The sequence below is a fragment of the Cydia fagiglandana genome, chromosome 19 (assembly GCF_963556715.1).
Source record: "Cydia fagiglandana chromosome 19, ilCydFagi1.1, whole genome shotgun sequence".
NCBI classification, from domain to species: Eukaryota; Metazoa; Arthropoda; class Insecta; order Lepidoptera; family Tortricidae; genus Cydia; species Cydia fagiglandana.
Genome location: NC_085950.1, coordinates 5017837 through 5037009, shown reverse-complemented (window position 1 = coordinate 5037009; position 19173 = coordinate 5017837). Strand labels below are relative to the sequence as shown.

The 19173-nt window shown below is 38.7% G+C and overlaps 2 protein-coding genes across 9 annotated transcripts in view; one reads left to right on the top strand and one right to left on the bottom strand.

Annotated features, from left to right (window-relative positions):
- The window catches only part of LOC134673903 (uncharacterized), a 231127-nt gene that overhangs the window by 121273 nt on the left and 90681 nt on the right, over window positions 1–19173 (top strand). The gene's annotated exons all lie outside the window — the stretch shown is intronic.
- The window catches only part of LOC134673867 (lipase 3-like), a 72487-nt gene that overhangs the window by 8179 nt on the left and 45135 nt on the right, over window positions 1–19173 (bottom strand). Inside the window, exon 3 of one of the 8 annotated variants that reach the window (XM_063531913.1) lies at window positions 356–2151. The exons of 5 other annotated variants lie outside the window; for them this stretch is intronic. In XM_063531913.1, the coding sequence (XP_063387983.1) occupies window positions 845–2143 (1299 nt within the window). In that variant the 5' untranslated portion in view covers window positions 2144–2151 and the 3' untranslated portion in view covers window positions 356–844. Of the gene's footprint in view, window positions 1–355; window positions 2152–19173 lie in introns of those variants that run through there. 2 more of the 8 variants (XM_063531914.1, XM_063531910.1) reach the window with 2 other exon arrangements.

Genomic DNA, 19173 nt, shown 5'->3' with positions numbered 1-19173 from the left:
AAAGTCAGTTAAGTTCTATGTGTTTCCTTAGGGATTTTCTTTCATCAATATTTTGTGTGAACATAACTTCCGCGCTAACTTTTAGCCCCTACACTTCCACAGGGGACTTTGATAGAGTTATGATTTCTTTGAAACAAGTATTAGGGGTCAATAATAAAAAGGTTGAATTAAAAATAGATTAATAATTGTTTACTAAATATGTATCTACTCTCACATTGAGTAGTACTTAGAGCATATCTTTTTTCAATTATAATTAACTATTAATAAAATAGAATTATGCAATTTACTCTGATTAATAATGGAGTCAGACTTCCATTTTAAGGAGTCAATTATTTGGGGGACTTAAGTATAATAAATTAAATACGAAAGAAAAACAATCACAAGGTATTTCATTATTTATTAATGTGTGACTTAATCGTTAAACATACAAATCCATAAGTATTTTTACATATTTTTATAAAATCCTTTGGTACGATCGAGGTGTACTCAATAGCATACGATGCTTCACTGGCCAGGGATCTATTGCTACTAATCAATAGGGCCCGGATTTTCGTGCGACTATTGACATACGTAAGAGAGAGAGAGCACCTCTTTTTATCGATATATCGATATTACAGTATTACTCTATCAATGCGGTTAATTTATCTAATTAAACTAACGCTTGCGAGCAAATACCTGCTTGTCTTATCAACTCGTTATAAATTGTGAAGGTTTTCATTAAAACTCTCATTTCATTAAACTAAATGAAACGGAACCCACTCTCCGCGATTCCTCATTTGAGCGTTTTCTCGGCTGCATTTTGAGGGAACCCGGAGTCTACTTCGGCTTTCTTAACATTGGCGGATTATTTTACCCATGGGGACAAGGGGGATATTAAGTACCGCATGGGATTTCGAGAAGCCTCATCATCTGAACCACCACCACCTGAACTATATTCTCTTAAGTACTTTCTCACAGTCGGAAACGTATATTTAGGTATATACTGGCTTCTGATATTATCAAAGTGTGTCCAAAGAGGATCAGTAACGTTATGATACTCGAGAAGATTAGGCATCTGTTTCGCGGCCCATAGAGAGTCCCTCATGTCCACAATCCCATCATTACGACCCTGAATCACTACGACAGGACAAGTGACTGCTGAGAGATTGTATGCTGGAGGGGAAGGCCTCCCATAAAGTTGTGTATTCGCTATGGGCCCATAGTCGAACATCAAAAATTCCGTCTCTGTCATTGCTTGTCCATATCTTGCTGCTAATTTAGTTGAAATACCTGCCGGTGTGTGCTCGTATACTATTCTTAAAGTATTAGCAGTTATTGAGCCTGGGTTGGGATTATCCAGAATGGCGTCTAAAGTTCCACAAATGATACCAGCCAATATGTCGTTCTGACAAAGAAAATTTAAAATTCTCTGGATAGGGAAACCTTTTGTTAACATCTCGTAAATGCCAGCGTCTTCTAGCGGTTCCAAAATTCCATTGATAGCTTGCGTTATAAGTCTAAATGGTAGAGATCTTGTGTTTAATTGTCTAGTAGCAGGCGCTGATCCTATAAATAGCTTTGCTTTATTGCAATAGCCAGGTCTCTCAGAGCACATGATGAAAAACGTCCCACCTCCTTGAGAAAATCCCATGTAATTTAGCTGTTCTGACCCTGTTATATACAAGACATAATCTATAAACGCTGGCACATCATACATTCCCATTTCATCAGTAGAAAATTGCCAAAATTCTCTATCCGTATTAGGGTTCAATATTACATGACCTCTGGAGTAAAATGTTCCTCGAAAACTGCCGAACCACGTATCATAGCATTCATCAGGAATCAGGTATCCAAGATCAGTGTTTGGGTCACCATCTATAAAGCAGTCAGCGCTTTCTAAAAATCCGTGCATGATCAGCACCGGGGGTTGTCTTATGGGACCACGACATTTCCTTCCCCGTGGAATTCTGAATAGAGTTAGAATGTATCCATCCTCAGTTGTAACCGTGTGTGTTTCCGCTTTATATCCATTGTTGGCAACTAGTTGGGGGAAGGTTGGTGTGTAGTTGACATCTGGGGGGTAAGGTGGAAGTTTTAACTGTCCATCGGCCAAGGTGCCGAATAAAGTGAAGCAGACCAAGAGGTTTAAGCCATACGAGACCATTCTGCAATCTGGAAATAAGGCGAAACATTTAGCTTTATAGAAATACGGTTCCGACTGAATAGCTTATTCAAAGTCAACTCTTTATTAATCGAGAATTTGTCTTAAACTAGAATAAGTTTCATATTGGAATTATAAATCTGATATTGATATTATTTGTAACCGTAGAAACTTTTTTTTCTTTAACCATTCTTCTGTGTTCCAATAAATTTAATATTTCTCCTACACCGTAAAATGGGGCTTTTAAACAAAATTTAAAAAGTCATGAGTCCGAGATTATTGTTTTGGTAAACGCGGTTTTACCCTTTTTATTGAAAATATCAAACCCATTAGATTCTCTACGACACCCCTGGATTAAAACGCCGACATAAATTATACAGCATTTTTTAGCAAAAAATTATATTTTCTTTGTTTTTAAAAGTTAAATAAGAACAGATACTACGTCATATAGGCTCCACGAGTATGTAGCTTTTAATATCTTCAGAATACTTCCCACATGCCGTACTGACATAGCCGCACGGACCATCGTGTATAGAAAGTTCGCATTTTTCATGTCCACTTGGAAAAGAACACCCGTTACACCGAGAACGAATGCATCGGTTGTGAACCTAAAGGATTAGAGTTTAAGGTTTATTTTAGAACGTGTCTTGATTGAGTTGTAACGTTTTGTTTTTCACAGTTTCAGTTGTCTTTTGTTTTCTAAACGTTGATATTGGCAGCGTTATGAGTATGTTTTTGTGTGGAAGGAATGAATGGGAAGTTTTTAAATGAGAATTTTGAACGTGAAATTAAAATGTCTGATTCGAGGTCTGTTCTTCTCGACTGGCATATTTTCAACCATGCAGATAGCTTAATTATTTTTACACTATTTAGAGTATTTAGTTATTTAAAAAATGTAAAAATTTATTATGAAGAGTAAGAAATGAAAATGTTTTAAATAATACCAAAATTCATTTGAAATGAGACGGCCCTTGCAACAAAGCAAAAGGGTAAGGTACCTATTTGCTTATGTAGGTATATAGGTACATATTTCAATATTCTGCTTTTCAAATCAATCTAGCCAAAATACGAATACAAATATTCTTGCTAAATTAATTAAGTTCAAATTACTTTACACAAGTAAAGTCAATATAAGGCCCGCTCCGCCATTTCGGACGCCTCGGCAACTTGACTTCCGGTTTTGGGGACCGGAAGTGCCACGAATTTGACAGTTAACCTGTCGCCTGCACGTACTTTAATAAAGCCTTTGGGCGATATTAACAATGAGACAAGGATAGCATGAGGATTGTAGGATGTACATGAGTTTGGAGAATTTGGAACAAAATTTAGCAAATTGTATCAAAATCTGACAAAAAATCGACAACACAATAAAAGTCAGCCCCTATGGATTTATGTATTGTTAAATAAGCTTGCAAACTAAATCTTTAAATGTAAATCATGCACTAAAATAAATAACCAAAATGAAAATATCTAAAAACTTACGTAACATGTTTTTGACATACATACTTTTAAATACATTTCAAAGTTGAAGTTTTCCTGTTTTAATATATCCTTAAGAAACTTCCCCTAAATATGACAAACGTGTTGTCACCCTACCACCCCGAAACAATACTTGCGCTAGGTGCAAATTACGTACGCGAATGAGGAACGAGGTTTGACCCACTTTACACCAGCTGGCGCTTTTCAATAACAAACCAACTTAAGTTATATATGAGGCCGGCGTCGGGAGATGTACTAATGTAAACAAAACATTATTTATGTACATATTAATCTAATGGCCTGGCCCCAATTTCACATCGGTGACAGGTGCGACGAATTGTAAAATCACTGTTGCTGACGTCACAGGCATCCATGAACTACGGTTACCGCTTACCATCGGGCGGGCCGTATTCCTGTTTGCCACCATCACTGTATTTTTAAAAATAACTTTATGATATCGGAAAAATACAGATATTTCTCTTGCTAAGTTTATGACAATTGTCACAAGAAACACTACAATTGTCACGAAATTCCGACATATAACTCATTACCTGTCAAGAATTACCTACAATTCTTCTAAATCTTTGACAATTGTCAGAAACTTCGCAGGAGAAATATCTGTTTTTTTCCGATATAATAAAGTTTTTTTAAATAATACAATGATGGTGGCAAACAGGAATACGGCCCGCCCGATGGTAAGTGGTAATCGTAGCCCATGGATGTCTGTGACGTCAGAAATAGTGATTTTACAATTCGTCGCACCTGTCACCGATGTGAAATTGGGACCAGACCGTTGTCTGTCTGTCTGTCTGTAATCAAATCTTGCAAGTTAAATTTGATCCAGGTCCCGGTTTCCGATTGAGCTGAAATTTTGCATACATACGTAAGTCGGGTGACATTATAATATTATGGTGAATATGGTGTCATCGAGCTGATCTGATGATGGAGACCGGAGGTGGCCATATAAACTATGTGATAAAACAACGAAACCTAATTCTGTTTGGGGTTTTAGAATTGTCTCGATGAGTATTAGTTGCCTGTTAAAAGAAAAGTACAGTCGGCGATAAAAGCTTGTACCAAAAATGAAATTTTTGCCAAAAAATATTATTAACATCTGTCAACAGGCCTTCACATTGTAACAGGTATGAAAATGCGAAAGTGTAGCATGACATGACAAGTGATAAAAATGCGACCATGATATCCGTGCTGGCCACTTTTTTGCAATGCCCCTTTTTAACGCATTCACTGCCAGGGGGCCTGGCCTCGGAACAAACTTATATGACGGTAAACGCACATGTGCGTCGGGGGCAGTAAATGTGTTAAGCTATCCGAAACTATCCTATCTATCTGACCTAAACACATGGCCACCCTATTTTTATATTAAGACCGTGAGACAATAGTTTCGCTACGTGTGCCGTACGAATCCTGTATCTATTACTAACGCTAACTATTCGGTTAACGTAAAACAATTTTAGTGAGACCCCGAGATTCGTAACAAGGGAACATTCCATACCCATACTACGTGAGTTATTTTTACCAAAACTGATGTATGGAGTGAGCACTCTTGTCTTACTATATTTCTCTATGCCTACACCTACGGTAGATCACGCCTACACTGGTAATCCGAGGCAAATAACCGGTGAGCTATGGAGGTAACATAAAAGAGCTGATTTCAATAAGGGAGTAATTTCTTCCCGTTCGAATGGCGCTTACGACTTTTAGTTTCAAAAGCGCGAAATGTAATTTCAGATGGCTTACGCTAGATGGCGCTTTGCATGTAGTTATTTTGTTAGTATATTAACTGTGGTAGAATGAAATAACGTTGGGGATAAAGTTATTTTCATACTATTTCGTGTTTTATTAAATGGTTTGACACTTATTGAAGTCGGTAAATGAATAAAATCGAATCGAATCTCTAATAACATGAGTTAAAAATTGCCTACTCCAGAGCACACAGTCGCTGTGGCCGAAATCGGTCAGGAGAGCATCATCATCAAAATCGAATCTTATGAATTAAAATAGAAATAACTGGACTTTTCAATTTCGTTTATTTGTCTGACATTACTCTTACCCTAATATTCAATACAAAAATTATGCTTGGCTGTGGACTTCGCCGCAAAAAGAATGGAGATCTAAATGAGTGCCAAGTTCTATGCAAAATGCAAATGAACAAGCATTAAACTCTATTTCTTTGAATTTTAACTGTGATTGTGGTTGGTCAGTGCCTACAAGCTGGAAAACGTTCTAGATCCATTCTAGATAGGTACGTTATAGTTTAGATATCAACTAGTTCTCTTTTGCAGCGCAATTCGGGCAACTAATGTCACTTTTACGTTAGATAGAGTAAGATATCTATTAGATGTGAATTGGATCTCTAAGTCATATCCTGTGGAAATCGTTCAAGAGTATCTCCAGAATCGCGCAAATGTCAAATTTGACAGGTTAGATCTTAAACATATCGTTATCGTATCTTGGTGATGTCTAATAGATGTCTATTTCATAATCCGAATCGGGCCCAGTGACAGTTGAGTTTCAATCGCTACGGAGCGTAACGGCTCGGCCACGACATTGCGCGACTGCCGACGGCGGTGGCGGAGACTATAGATTGGAGCGAAACACCGCGATCGGACATTTCGTTCTCACCTATGGTTGCCGCCGCCGCCGTCGCCGGTCGCGCAAAGTCGTGGCCGAGCGTAAGCGATAGGCTTTTGTCTACGGGGCCTTGTATTTAGAAACAATAGTAAACTAGCAAAACTTTAAGGCCTGGGCCAAGTTAGACAAATTCATTGTTCGTGCCGCGGTTCGACCCATGGCTTTAGGCAGAGAGAATTTAGACTAGAGGAATATTGTGAAAGTAAACGATGTAGTCCAACGTTTCTTTTATTTTTTGCAATTTTCATATATTGTGACCTTTTATGCCACTTTTGTGTTATTTCTAGTCAGGATCGCGAGCCCTTTTCATCTTTGTAGGAGAAAAAAGTGTCCTAAAATTTCCATCCAATTTTCAAACTTTCCTTTTTGTTACCGCCATACAAAGTATATGGGGAAATAGTAACACAATAGGAAAAACACTCCGGGACATTTTTAGGGTTCCGTACCCAAAGGGTAAAACGGGACCCTATTACTAAGACTTCGCTGTCCGTCCGTCCGTCCGTCCGTCCGTCCGTCTGTCACCAGGCTGTATCTCACGAACCGTGATAGCTAGACAGTTTAAATTTTCACAGATGATGTATTTCTGTTGCCGCTATAACAACAAATACTAAAAACAGAATAAAATAAAGATTTAAATGGGGCTCCCATACAACAAACGTGATTTTTGACCAAAGTTAAGCAACGTCGGGAGTGGTCAGTACTTGGATGGGTGACCGTTTTTTTTTTGCTTTCTTTTTTGTTTTTTTTTGCATTATGGTACGGAACCCTTCGTGCGCGAGTCCGACTCGCACTTGCCCGATTTTTTTTATCCCACTAGGATCGAAAGAGCTCGTCATTCTGAGTAGAAATAACACAAAAGTGGCAAAAAAGGTCACAATATATAAAATGGCAAAAAATAAAAGAAACTGCCATCTTACGACACAAATGATTAACACTTGTAGAACGCCATTTGACTTCGATCCTTATTTTTTAACCGACTTCCAAATCTCAAAGAAGGAGGTTATCAATTCGGTTGTATGTTTTTTTTATTTTTATTTTTTTTTTTTATTTTTTTTTTATTTTTTTATTTTTTTTTATGTTTGTTACTCCATATCTCCGTCATTACTAGATCGATTTTGGAAATTCTTTTTTTGATTGAATGTATATGCATACAGATTGGTCCCGTTTTTGTCAAAACCCAGTTCTGATGATGGGATCCATGAGGAATCGAGGGAACTCCTCAAATCTTAAAGGCATACATATAGTGATTTTTGGGTTTTTATCAACAAATCAAGCATATACACCCAAAAAAGTGACATTTGATGAAGTGGAACTGCTGATGATGATCAGAACGGAACTCTTTAACGACGCATAGTTCACGGTTGGCGATTTGTCCTCTTCGTTATGTTTGTTAAGCAAGTTAAGTTTTTAAGCCACATTTTTGTCAAGCTCGAGTTCTGATGATGGGATCCATGAGGAATCAAGGGAACTCCTCAAATTTTAAAGGCATGCGTATAGAGATTTTTGTATTTACATCAGAAAATCAAGCATTTTCATTAAAAACTGTTGCATTTGATGAAGTGGAACTGCTGATGATGATCAGAACAGAACTCTTCAACGACGCCTAGTTCACGGTTGGCGATTTGTCCTCGTCGTTATGTTTGTTAAGCAAGTTAAGTTTTTAAGCCACATTTTTGTCAAGCTCGAGTTCTGATGATGGGATCCATGAGGAATCAAGGGAACTCCTCAAATCTTAAAGGCATGCGTATAGAGATTTTTGTATTTACATCAGAAAATCAAGCATTTTCATTAAAAACTGTTGCATTTGATGAAGTGGAACTGCTGATGATGATCAGAACAGAACTCTTAAACGACGCATAGTTCACGTTTGGCGATTTTTCCTTTTCGTTATGTTCGTTAAGCAAGTTAAGTTTTTAAGCCACATTTTTGTCAAGCTCGAGTTCTGATGATGGGATCCATAAGGAATCGAGGGAACTCCTCAAATATTAAAGGCATACGTATAGATTTTTTGTATTTTCATCATAAAATCAAGCATTTACATTAAAAACTGTCGCATTTGATGAAGTGGAACTGCTGATGATGACCAGAACAGAACTCTTCAATGACGCATGGTACACGTTTGGTGATTACGAATTTCGATTTTGACTTGGACTGGGAGCCGGACTCGGACTCATACCCGGATCCGGTTCGGACCCGGATCCGGTTCGGACCCGGACCTGGACTCGGATCCGGATTCGGACCCGGGCTCGGACTCGGACCCGGACTCGGAACCGGACTTGGATCCGGACTCGGATCCGGACTCGGACCCGGTCTCGGACCCGGACACGGACCCGGACTCGGATCCGGACTCGGACCCGGACTCGGACCCGGACTCGGACCCGGACTCGGACCCGGACCTTGACCCAGAAAACCAAAACAACTATGATTACCTACCATAAAATTAATGTAGGTATAAAGTACGATGATGCCAATCTTACTAGCCCCTCCCGCTTAAACCCCCGTACACCGCACGGCATGCGCCATTAAGTGGGTTAGGTTAGGTTTGAACTGCGATCCTCACAGAACCGAACAAGGATTAGGTTAGGTTAGAACTGCGAGCCTTACAGAAACGAAATGCTACTTGAAAAGTGGGTTTGATTAGGTTCGAACTGCGATCCGCACATAACCGAACTGCTATCTGAGGAGTGGGTTAGGTTAGGCTAGAACTACGACCCTCATGGCTCCTCTTCACGATGGGCCAACGCCGGTCACTCCAAGGGACGCATTTATGCGTTAGAGGGAGCAAGTGATATTGCTATCTCATTCTACCGCATGGCTGCGTCCCTTGGAGTGGCCGGCGTTGGCCCATCCTGTAGAGGAGCCATTATACAGAAGCGAAATGCTAGTAGAAAAGTGGGTGGTTTTACCTCCTTTTCTACATAGTGTACCATCTACAATAATCTTTCATCGGCCCCCATGGAAGTCGGTTTTTTTTTTCTTAAAAATTATTCTCTGATATGTCTTAATTTGGTAAATGTCAAAAAGTATCGCCATTTAATCGAGGATAACCTGATTCTTATATACAATAAAAACTTTGAACTTTGATAGGCCAAAGGTGCCATCTTTTCGAGCAATGGCCAGTGGGGAGACACTCCTGACTTCGGGCAAACCCGGCTCCGCATTGCTCCGAGCAATTATTAGGGTTGACACAACTTGACGTCCCTTTGCGTGCACGACCACAATTAAGATAATTACTTGAATTTCGACAACCCTAAATAGTCGAACCACCAGGCAACGATGCGGATGGCCGAAGATCGAAAGGCCTGGAGAGCAGTGGTAGGAAGAATAACCCATAGGAGTCACGTCCCTCAGACATGAGGTCCCGACCTCACGACCACGAAGAAGAGAAGCAATAGTCGAAAGGGATAGTGCCGTAAGTTGGAAAAGGATATCACGATTCGACCCTGAATCGCTGTCAAACTTCGGTTTTGTAGGAAGTGTCCTTTCTGTACGGTGGTACTATTACTTATCCTGTACAATGGCGCCATACCTTTGGCCTATTCTCGAGTAGATGGCGATACTTTTTGACATTTAACTAATTCCTCTATTTCAAATTCTCTTTGTTTCAGGTTTGAAAGCACGAGTATTGATTACTAATCAAACAATAGGTACTTGCTTACTTAAATAATTAGGAAATCACAGAATCAGATATTCTAAACATTTTACTATGAAATTGTACCGCAAACAATTTCGATTTGAAAACAATTTGAATACAAATGAATACATTAGACAGTAATGTCGCCCGACATCGATTGTTGTTGACATCTGCCTCTTTAGGCGTTTCAAACGGAAACTTTATTTATTGTTTAAGTACTTCTTTATCTTCCTCATGGCCACGGCTCACGGGAGCCTGGGGTCCGTTTGACAACTAATCCCTTGATTTTGACGTAGGCACTAGTTCTTACGAAAGCGACTGCCATCTGACCTTCCAACCAGGGAAACTAGGCCTTATTGGGATTATTCCGGTTTCCTCACAATGTTTACCTTCACCGAAAAGCAACTGGTAAATATCAAATGATATTTCGTACAAAAGAAGCGCGGACGTGGCAGCCCCGACGGAGATGGCGGGACGACTTAGATGCCTTCATCAGTGGCTGGCAGGAGAAGGCGCTACAGCGGGAGTTGTGGAAATCAGGGGGAGAGGCCTTTGCCCAGCAGTGGGACACTACAATAGGCTAAAAAAAAAGAAAGAAAGAAAATAATTTCGTACATAAGTTCCGAAAAACTTATTGATACGAGCCGGAGTTGAACCCGTGACCTCCGGATTGAAAATCGCACGCTCTTACCGCTTTATTTATTGTTTACAATTAGAATATTGTATTATTTAAAAATTATGTTGTGAAAGTCGCTAAAATTATTGGTGGGTAAATTGGGTGGAAAATGGAAATATTTTCTTGTTCGATATTTTATTTATATTGGGTTGGAGTACCTACTCAACAATGAGGATTATTTCGTTTAATAATACCTAAGAGATTAAGGGGGAGGTGTGGGAGGCATTTTAAATGATTTATAGCGTTAATAATTAACGCTTGTCTAATAGGTCATTTTAACATTTGTGTTTGTTAGAAAGAGGCCATTTTTTTATTACAAAAAATAAACATTTGACCACAATCTCACCTGATAGAGTTAGACCAAGAAAAGTCTGCAGCGATCTTGATAGCTCACGCAGTGCAAGTGTTATTTATAAGTCACAATTTCATAGAAATTTGACGTTTAAAATAACTATTGCACTGCGTGGGCTATCAAAATCGCTATTAGACTTTTTTTGGTCTAACTCTATTTACTAGTAGGTAAGTGTCGATGCAGTCTAGGATGGAACATGCTTACCTAAAAGATGTCTATATTCACTCTCGATTTAAAAAGATCCAAGCAAGATTTAACAGATGTTTGCAAAGTTTTATTAATAACCTAACCCGTGGTATGTGACGTTATGAGATTTCTGTTGGTTTGCTATGGGTTATACGCAGGGCCGTCTTAAACTACGCTGGGGTCCCTGGGCACAAAGAATTTGGGGGCCTTTTGGAAAGTAAAGAAAGCAAATTAAACTGACATCATTTTTTCTACTATGATCTTTTATTTATTATGGGTAATCAAGTATACCTACTGTCACTGTTTTGATATACAGGATGGGGGCTCCGTGTGCCCTTATGGTAAAGACGGTACTGGTTAGGGTCTGTCCATAAATTACGTCATCTATTTTTGACGATTTTTGACCCCCCCCCCCTTAAATCATCTAAAAGTCATGCTTTGAATGACCCGGTTTCCTCCTACGTCATGCTACCATCATCCGATGTCCCCTAAATTGAAATGACGTAGTTTATGAATAGCCCCTTATACGTGGTAGACGTCGCGGGTAGAGACTAGTATGTGTATAGAATAGTAGTCGTACCGTATGAGCAGACAATATCGTAAAGATAATCATGGGGGTTGGTCGACACGTCAACCTACGTCCACAGTGACGCATGTTGACTTGGCGAGGGCCGAGGGATGAGCGGAAGCGGTCTTAAATAATTATAGCCATATAAACCCTGGCGTATTTGTACAAGTACATTTTTAAATTGGGTTTTGGACTATTATACAAATAAAGGAAAGTTCTAAATTCAAAAGCGCAAAAATTGGCTTGGGACTTAAAAGCATAAAAAAATATTCTCTTTTAACCACTAATATCTGGGAGACCAAGTTTTGCTCGGAAAACATATAAAAACTTAAAAATGCGCGTTTTTGCAGAGATAAGACCTAGCTAGGTCGATTCATTGCCCCCGAAAACCCCCATATAATATAACAAATTACATCGAATACCTCTAACAGCCGTTTCCGAGATCCCCGAAATATGTACATAAATAAACAAGAATTGCTCGTTAAAGGTATTAGATAGATTCATCATTCAGTCATTCGCGCGTTCACATCGTTTATACTTGTCCTCACATCCTATATGATTCTATAGAATATATCAAACCGATATTAGAATGATTTTCATATCGGTTTGATGTCAGTACACGTTTTAATTGGCCTGTTAGTTTTATACACATATAGAGGAAATTTTTAAGCGCCCCTTTCACCCGCTTCCGCTCCCCGCTGCCACCCTTACATCGAGCCACAAAGAACGAGTGATAGATATCAGACCCAGCTGACCACTCGCCGCGCCCGGCCGTTTCGATGCCATTAAAAACAACTCGAATTTTAAACATTCTGATGTTTGAAAAAGGAACGACGTGATGAGTGATAGGTCCGAACTGTGTAATGTTTTTTTTTAATAAATGTGGTTTTAGATTCGTTGTAAAATTAAGTTTATAAAGTTGTTTGGTAGTTGGTTTTCTTAATAAGAGCGATAGTTTGTTTAATGGGTTTAAAAATTCTGCTGTTTAAAAAAAGAACTGCGTAATGAGTGACGTAGGTCACGTAGGTGACGTAGGTCAGAATTGTGCAGTGACTTTAAGGTATTTTTTTAATAAACGTGGTTTTAGACTTCGGTAAATTACGTTTGTAAAGTTATTGTTGTTGTTTGTTGGTTGGTTTGTTGTTTGTTTTAATTAGCGAGATAGTTTGATTGAATGTTTACTGTTAAATAATTAAAGCGCTCCAAATTTGAATATAAACATAATTAAACTTAGTTTACAGTTTACTCCAAATTTCGATCTAAGTTGGAAAATAAAAATATTTAATAAAAAGTTCCGAGGTCCCCCCTCTGCCCAGCAGCGGGACACCAAAGAAGGCTAATAAAAAAAAGTAAAAATAGGATCATCCAATTACTGGCAAGGAAATTGAACTCGAAACTTTTTTTCGGTAACTTTTAAGTTAATTGTGTTAAAAGTTTCGTGCTTCTAACTTGTGAATTACCGGTTTTGTGATATATGATGGATTTGAAATGGATTCCAATAAAAAGGTCAGTTGATTGTTATATCTGCTTTAATCTAATACCTTCTTGTTTATTTCATAATTATTGTTTATTTATATATATATATATATTTCAGGGAACTCGGAAATGGCTCTATCGATTTCGATGAAATTTGTTATATGGGAGTTTTCGGGAGCGAAAAATCGATCTAGCTATGTCTTATCTCTGGGAAAACGCGCATTTTTGAGTTATTATATGTTTTCCGCGCAAAGCTCGGTCTCCCAGATATTGATTTTATTTAACTTACAGGCCAATTCAAACGTGCACTGATGTCAAACCGGTATTAGAATAATATTGGAATCATATTAGCTGTCATCCGCTCGCGTCCCACTCGCACTAATACTTGTGCGGACAAGATTGAGCGACATGAACGGGCGAATGACAGCTGACGACCCACATAGGGGTATTTCACTAGAAAAGCTGGCCAAAATGATTTATGTACATTTGTATCAGGAGTTCTATTGTGTGAATCCAAATATGCTATTTTAATTTATTTTATACAACTTTTATACATTTGCCGGTTGGTGTAGTGTTGTATCGTTTATATACCGGTCAATAGCAGAATAAAACATTCTTCAAGTTTTAATTATTTGATAAACAGCTACTATCTGATCAATCAGACGACCCTTCATCACTTTCACCTGTTGAATCTGATGATAAGTCATCTGACATCGCGTTTGCGTCTATGTTTGGGCCAAGCATCATGTCCCTAGCAGCAAGGCTAAATGGTTTTGCTGATTTTAGAGGCTTAGGCCTAATGCTGCTCTAAAACGGATCTGACGTAAGTAGCAGCCGATTTAAGACGTCCAAATTGCACTGCTCTCTCGAGAACTTCCTTGAAAAGCTCTTCCTAAATTCTCGGAAGTGCTTATTTCTGGCCTCGGCTGCCTCTTCGGACAAATTTCCTATAGGGAGAAGGGCATATTTCATTTCAACAGGATCATGCAGTAAAATTTTGTGCACGGTTGGGGTCATTTTATTCATGACTGCATCAAGTTTTTGTAGAAATTGGGGTTCGTTACAGTCTTTCATCATACGAAAAATGTATTCTCTGGTCACTACTCTCACGCCAGGAGGACATGCCATGATAAATCAGAAAATTATTTTTTCCGACCGCAAAAAAAAACTTTGTTTGGTAATATCGCTCAGTGTAAAAATTCTCGTAATTCGTTAATGGGCACTTCTGGGCACCCTAATTTTAAATAAAATTGCTAGATAATTAAATGTCCTGTCGAATAGAACTAAAAATTTAGCCCAATATAGCCCAATAGAACAACTTTCGGCCTTTTGAGTTCAAGTCAAATTCGTAAATTCATAGTGCAAGAGAGTACTTACTGAAATTTGATATTAAATGTAAATAACCCTTAGTAAGAAAATAATAATAAACAAATTCAATTAAGCATACCTGGTGAATCCATTTCCCGAACAGACATTTTAAAATATCACCTTATTTGTTGTCTAAACAACGCATAACAATTGTAATATTTATTATCGAATTTCCGCTTTCGTAGATGAGTTTTAGTAAGAGCGGTTTAATGACACCGATTTCACAAATACCCACCACACGCAGCGAAAAATAAATATTGTTCTAGTATCTATGAATTATATGACTAAGGAGTTCGGCTACCCTTTTCCCGGGATTCTACGTTTCGATACATTCTACTAATGGCCAGCTTTTTTAGTGAAATACCCCTATGTGCGACCCGATTAGAACTTTAAGAAACGTCAGTGTCAAAAGTGACGTTTTTGTTTGAAGAAACGTTACTTTTGATACTGACATACGTATCTAAGCTATATCGTATCTAGACGTAATATAGATGGTCAAGCAAATCTTGTCAGTAGAAAAAGGCGCGAAATTCAAATTTTCTATGAAGCAATATCCCTTCGCGCCTACATTTTTCAAATTTGCCGCCTTTTTATACTGACAAGATCTGCTTGACCAACTATATTTGACGTATCTTAAGGCTCATTTAGACGATGCGAGAACTCGCATGCGAGTTTCACTACATTGAGGTATTTGATTGGTCGGCTGAATTGGTTGTAACATGTAACCAATAGTCCTCAACGCCGTCTAAATCAGCCTTTAAAGTTCGAATAGGGCAGTGGTATAATTCCAATATTATTCTAATATCGGTTTGATGTCAATGAACGTTCGAATCGGCCTGACAGTGAACGCTCAACGCTTACGTTCCGCGCGTTTTTGCTTCGTAACGGGAAAATCATCTACACTGCTGCTACGGCGTAGCAATTGTACTCGTAGTATACGCTACTAGGGTCAGGCTAAGCTTACTCTGCAGCGTGTTTGCACAGAGTGTGCAAGTATTATTGATCGAAGGGGCCTTACGGGCACTAACAATGTTGCCAGTACAGCGGTGTCATTTTGACTGTTACGCGCGAATTTGCACTGAGAGAAAAATCATTAGTAAACTAAACCAGGAATTAAAAAACAGTTCTGTACTGGGGGAAAAAATGAAGTTTAGTATTATAGACGTTTCACTATTTCTGTAAAGTTTATTTATTTCTACAAGCAGCTCAGTAATCCTAAATCTAATTTCAACAAACAGATAATAGAAATTGCAAGGACTTAATAGAAATTGCAAAAGTCAATTTGTTCCTATTAGTTGACTCTCCTTGTCCCCGGATTAAGTTTATTTTTGTAATTCTAAGTGTGTTTTTGTTATCCTTTTCTCTCAGTGTGGGTGTTACATTTTAGTATTTGTTGTTATAGCGGCAACAGAAATACATCATCTATAAAAATGTCAACTGTCTAGCTATCACGGTTCATGAGATACAGCCTGGTGACAGACGGACGGACAGTGGAGTCTTAGTAATATTAGGTCCCGTTTTTACCCTTTCGGTACGAAACCCTAAAAATTTGCTATAAATACTCAATTTATTCTTCCTATTTGGGGTAAACGCAGTATACATTTATTTCAGTAAAATCAGCACGTCTCACCTTTTTATCGATGGTCGTAAAACGGCTCTGGTGTGTCGTAAAAACAGTTTTTTTTCTTTGCTGTGTATCGACTTGTGGTAGGTATTTATTTGTACAGGATGTTTGGTACATCGTTTGCCAAATTAAAACGGCAGATAAGTTGAGTCATTTGCTATCTTCACATGCCTAGAAAAACAAAATTGGCCATTGTTTTTTTTACTACTACGCAAGTAAAAATTTGAAATTTACGAAAAACCGGCCTAGAAGTGAAAAAAAAATGTGCGACAAATTAAAAATTTACGGCGTTTTTCTCAGAGACCGTTTGACGTAGATACATAAAATTTGGAACAGTTATAGCAATTACCGCCACGAATATTATAAACAACTCAAAACCGTTAATTTTAGGGGGATATTTAGCGGAGTTGAGAGGGGTAACTTGAACTAATAGTAAAATTAACCAAGTAAAAACCGGGCAAGTGCGAGTCGGACTCGCGCACGAAGGGTTCCGTACTATAATGCAAAAAAACAAAAAACAAAAAAAAAGCAAAAAATAAACGGTCACCCATCCAAGTACTGACCCCTCCCGACGTTGCTTAACTTTGGTCAAAAATCACGTTTGTTGTATGGGAGCCCCATTTAAATCTTTATTTTATTCTGTTTTTAGTATTTGTTGTTATAGCGGCAACAGAAATACATCATCTGTGAAAATTTCAACTGTCTAGCTATCACGGTTCGTGAGATACAGCCTGGTGACAGACGGACGGACGGACGGACGGACGGACGGACGGACGGACAGCGAAGTCTTAGTAATAGGGTCCCGTTTTACCCTTTGGGTATGGAACCCTAAAAAAGACATTAAAAAAGCCTTCAGACTTAACTGACTACATTTAGGGTCGGTTGCACCAAACTGTTCGTATCGTTAAAGAGTTCGCTAAATTCTTATGTATGGAAAGTTTCATAGTAAAGTCCCGGGGCGCGCCGGCTGACGTTGATCAGTCCGTCAAATGTGGTTGGTGCAACTGGCCCTTAGTCGGTTAAAAAGACTACCGGAACAATAAAACCGAGTTTACTTTGCGAAGAATTTGTAGTCAACAATATTTTAAGGCAACAAAGTTGTAGAAACAATGTCGCTCTATCTGACATGTCTGCGGCTTAGATTATATGCAAATGTGACTGTTGACATGTAACTATGTTCCCTTTCCACATAGACCTAGTATGTATTACATAGATGAGCTATACGCGTGCCTCCGTGAGGGACAAAACATACGCAAAGCGACAATATTAAAAACACGTTTTAACATTCCTGACAACATACCAAAAACAATCTACGTAATTCGGTCGGGTTATTGTTGCCCACCATAAACCATACTAAATTTTTGGTGGGGAACAAACAAAAAGTGAGACTGTGACAAGGACAAGCAATAATACCGCTTTCTCTGCTACTCCTACTGAAATTTCCATAAGTGCTAAAAGGGTAGATTTTGTTTATTTTTTTTAAATACCGAAAGATACAGAATATAGTGTGATTTACGTATATATCAGTCAGTCTCGGTACAAAAATCACTGAAGTTGACTGAAGTAGCATGACAAATACGAACGCTTCCGAGAAAATACGATGGAAAACAACATATGGCCAACAATTGACATAGACTGTTGAATCGTGATTGGCTGTAAATGAAATTGGCTATTTCTAGCCGTATTCACCGTTATTGCACTCCAGTGGAAATGCATTTGTGCATAGTCCAGTGGCTCTGGCATATGAGTGCATACACATATGAAAGCGCACTCTGAGGCCGATAGGCGTATGCAATTTATTGAATTTCCTGTTTTATCACGGAATAAAATATAATAGTACTGGGTACAGAAGACTCACTCTCTAACAAAACGCATCTGTTACGATCAGCACAGATATGGCCGCTAGGTGGCGACAGCGCCACGCGCGCCTTATGGCTTTCCCCAAAATTGGCGTGGAACGGATGTACTTTTAGCTACCTGTAGCAAAGCGACGAAATCGCGGAGTGAGCCACGCCTGGTTTTATGGAAAAGTAGTAACTTACAAGGAAGGGTACCCAACTGTCCGACTCCGATTTGATTTATTTTGATATATGTTATAGAGTAGTCTGAGGGTCTCCCCTGATATATCGACGCGCATTCGGCAAAAGCCGATAGGAAAAAGCTTTATGTCCACGCAATAAGAGCGAAAAAGTCGTCGTTCGGCTCGGCTCGCATCGGCCGGCGCCTGCCGACGCGTCGACGGCTTTTTCGCTCTTATTGCGTGGACATAAAGCTTTTTCCTATCGGCTTTTGCCGAATGCGCGTCGATATATCAGGGGAGACCCTAAAATAACGGACACGTATTTTTTTTAGCTGCCCAAACTCAACCTTTTTGGAGAAAATGGCCTTCAAAGTACTGAAAATTTACCAAACCTTCTAATTTCTGAGAACTATTTAAAAAAAATGATAATTAATTACTGGTTTCGTTATATGTTGGAGAACATGAATAAAGAATGGGGACGACTTTTGTCATTTCACCACAAACTCATTTTTTATATAAAAAAAAATTATATATATAATAAATAAATATAATAAATACATTTTTATATAAAAAATGAGTTTTTGGTGAAATGACAAAACACGTCCCCATTCTTTATTCATATTGTGACGGACGGACGGACAGCGAAGTCTTAGTAATAGGGTCCCGTTTTACCCTTTGGGTACGGAACGCTAATAAAAACTACTTTAAAACATACACTTACATACGTAAACGAACCTGATATGAAACCGAATAGCAATCTCCAGCGTTTTAGCTGTAAATAAGCGCCGTTTACAGCACCCGGTACAAAGCTCAAATATAAACCTTATCCCTATAGTGATAGGGTTGAAAATATATCCACGTCTAGTTTTGGGACCACCTGGAGAGTTGTAACGTGAAATTTATACGGCAGTGCAAATTTATCTGTCTACAGGCAGCTATTATACTTGTAAGTGTTAGACAAGCCCCCTACTCTGTCTGTTCTCTTTCACGGCGCAGCA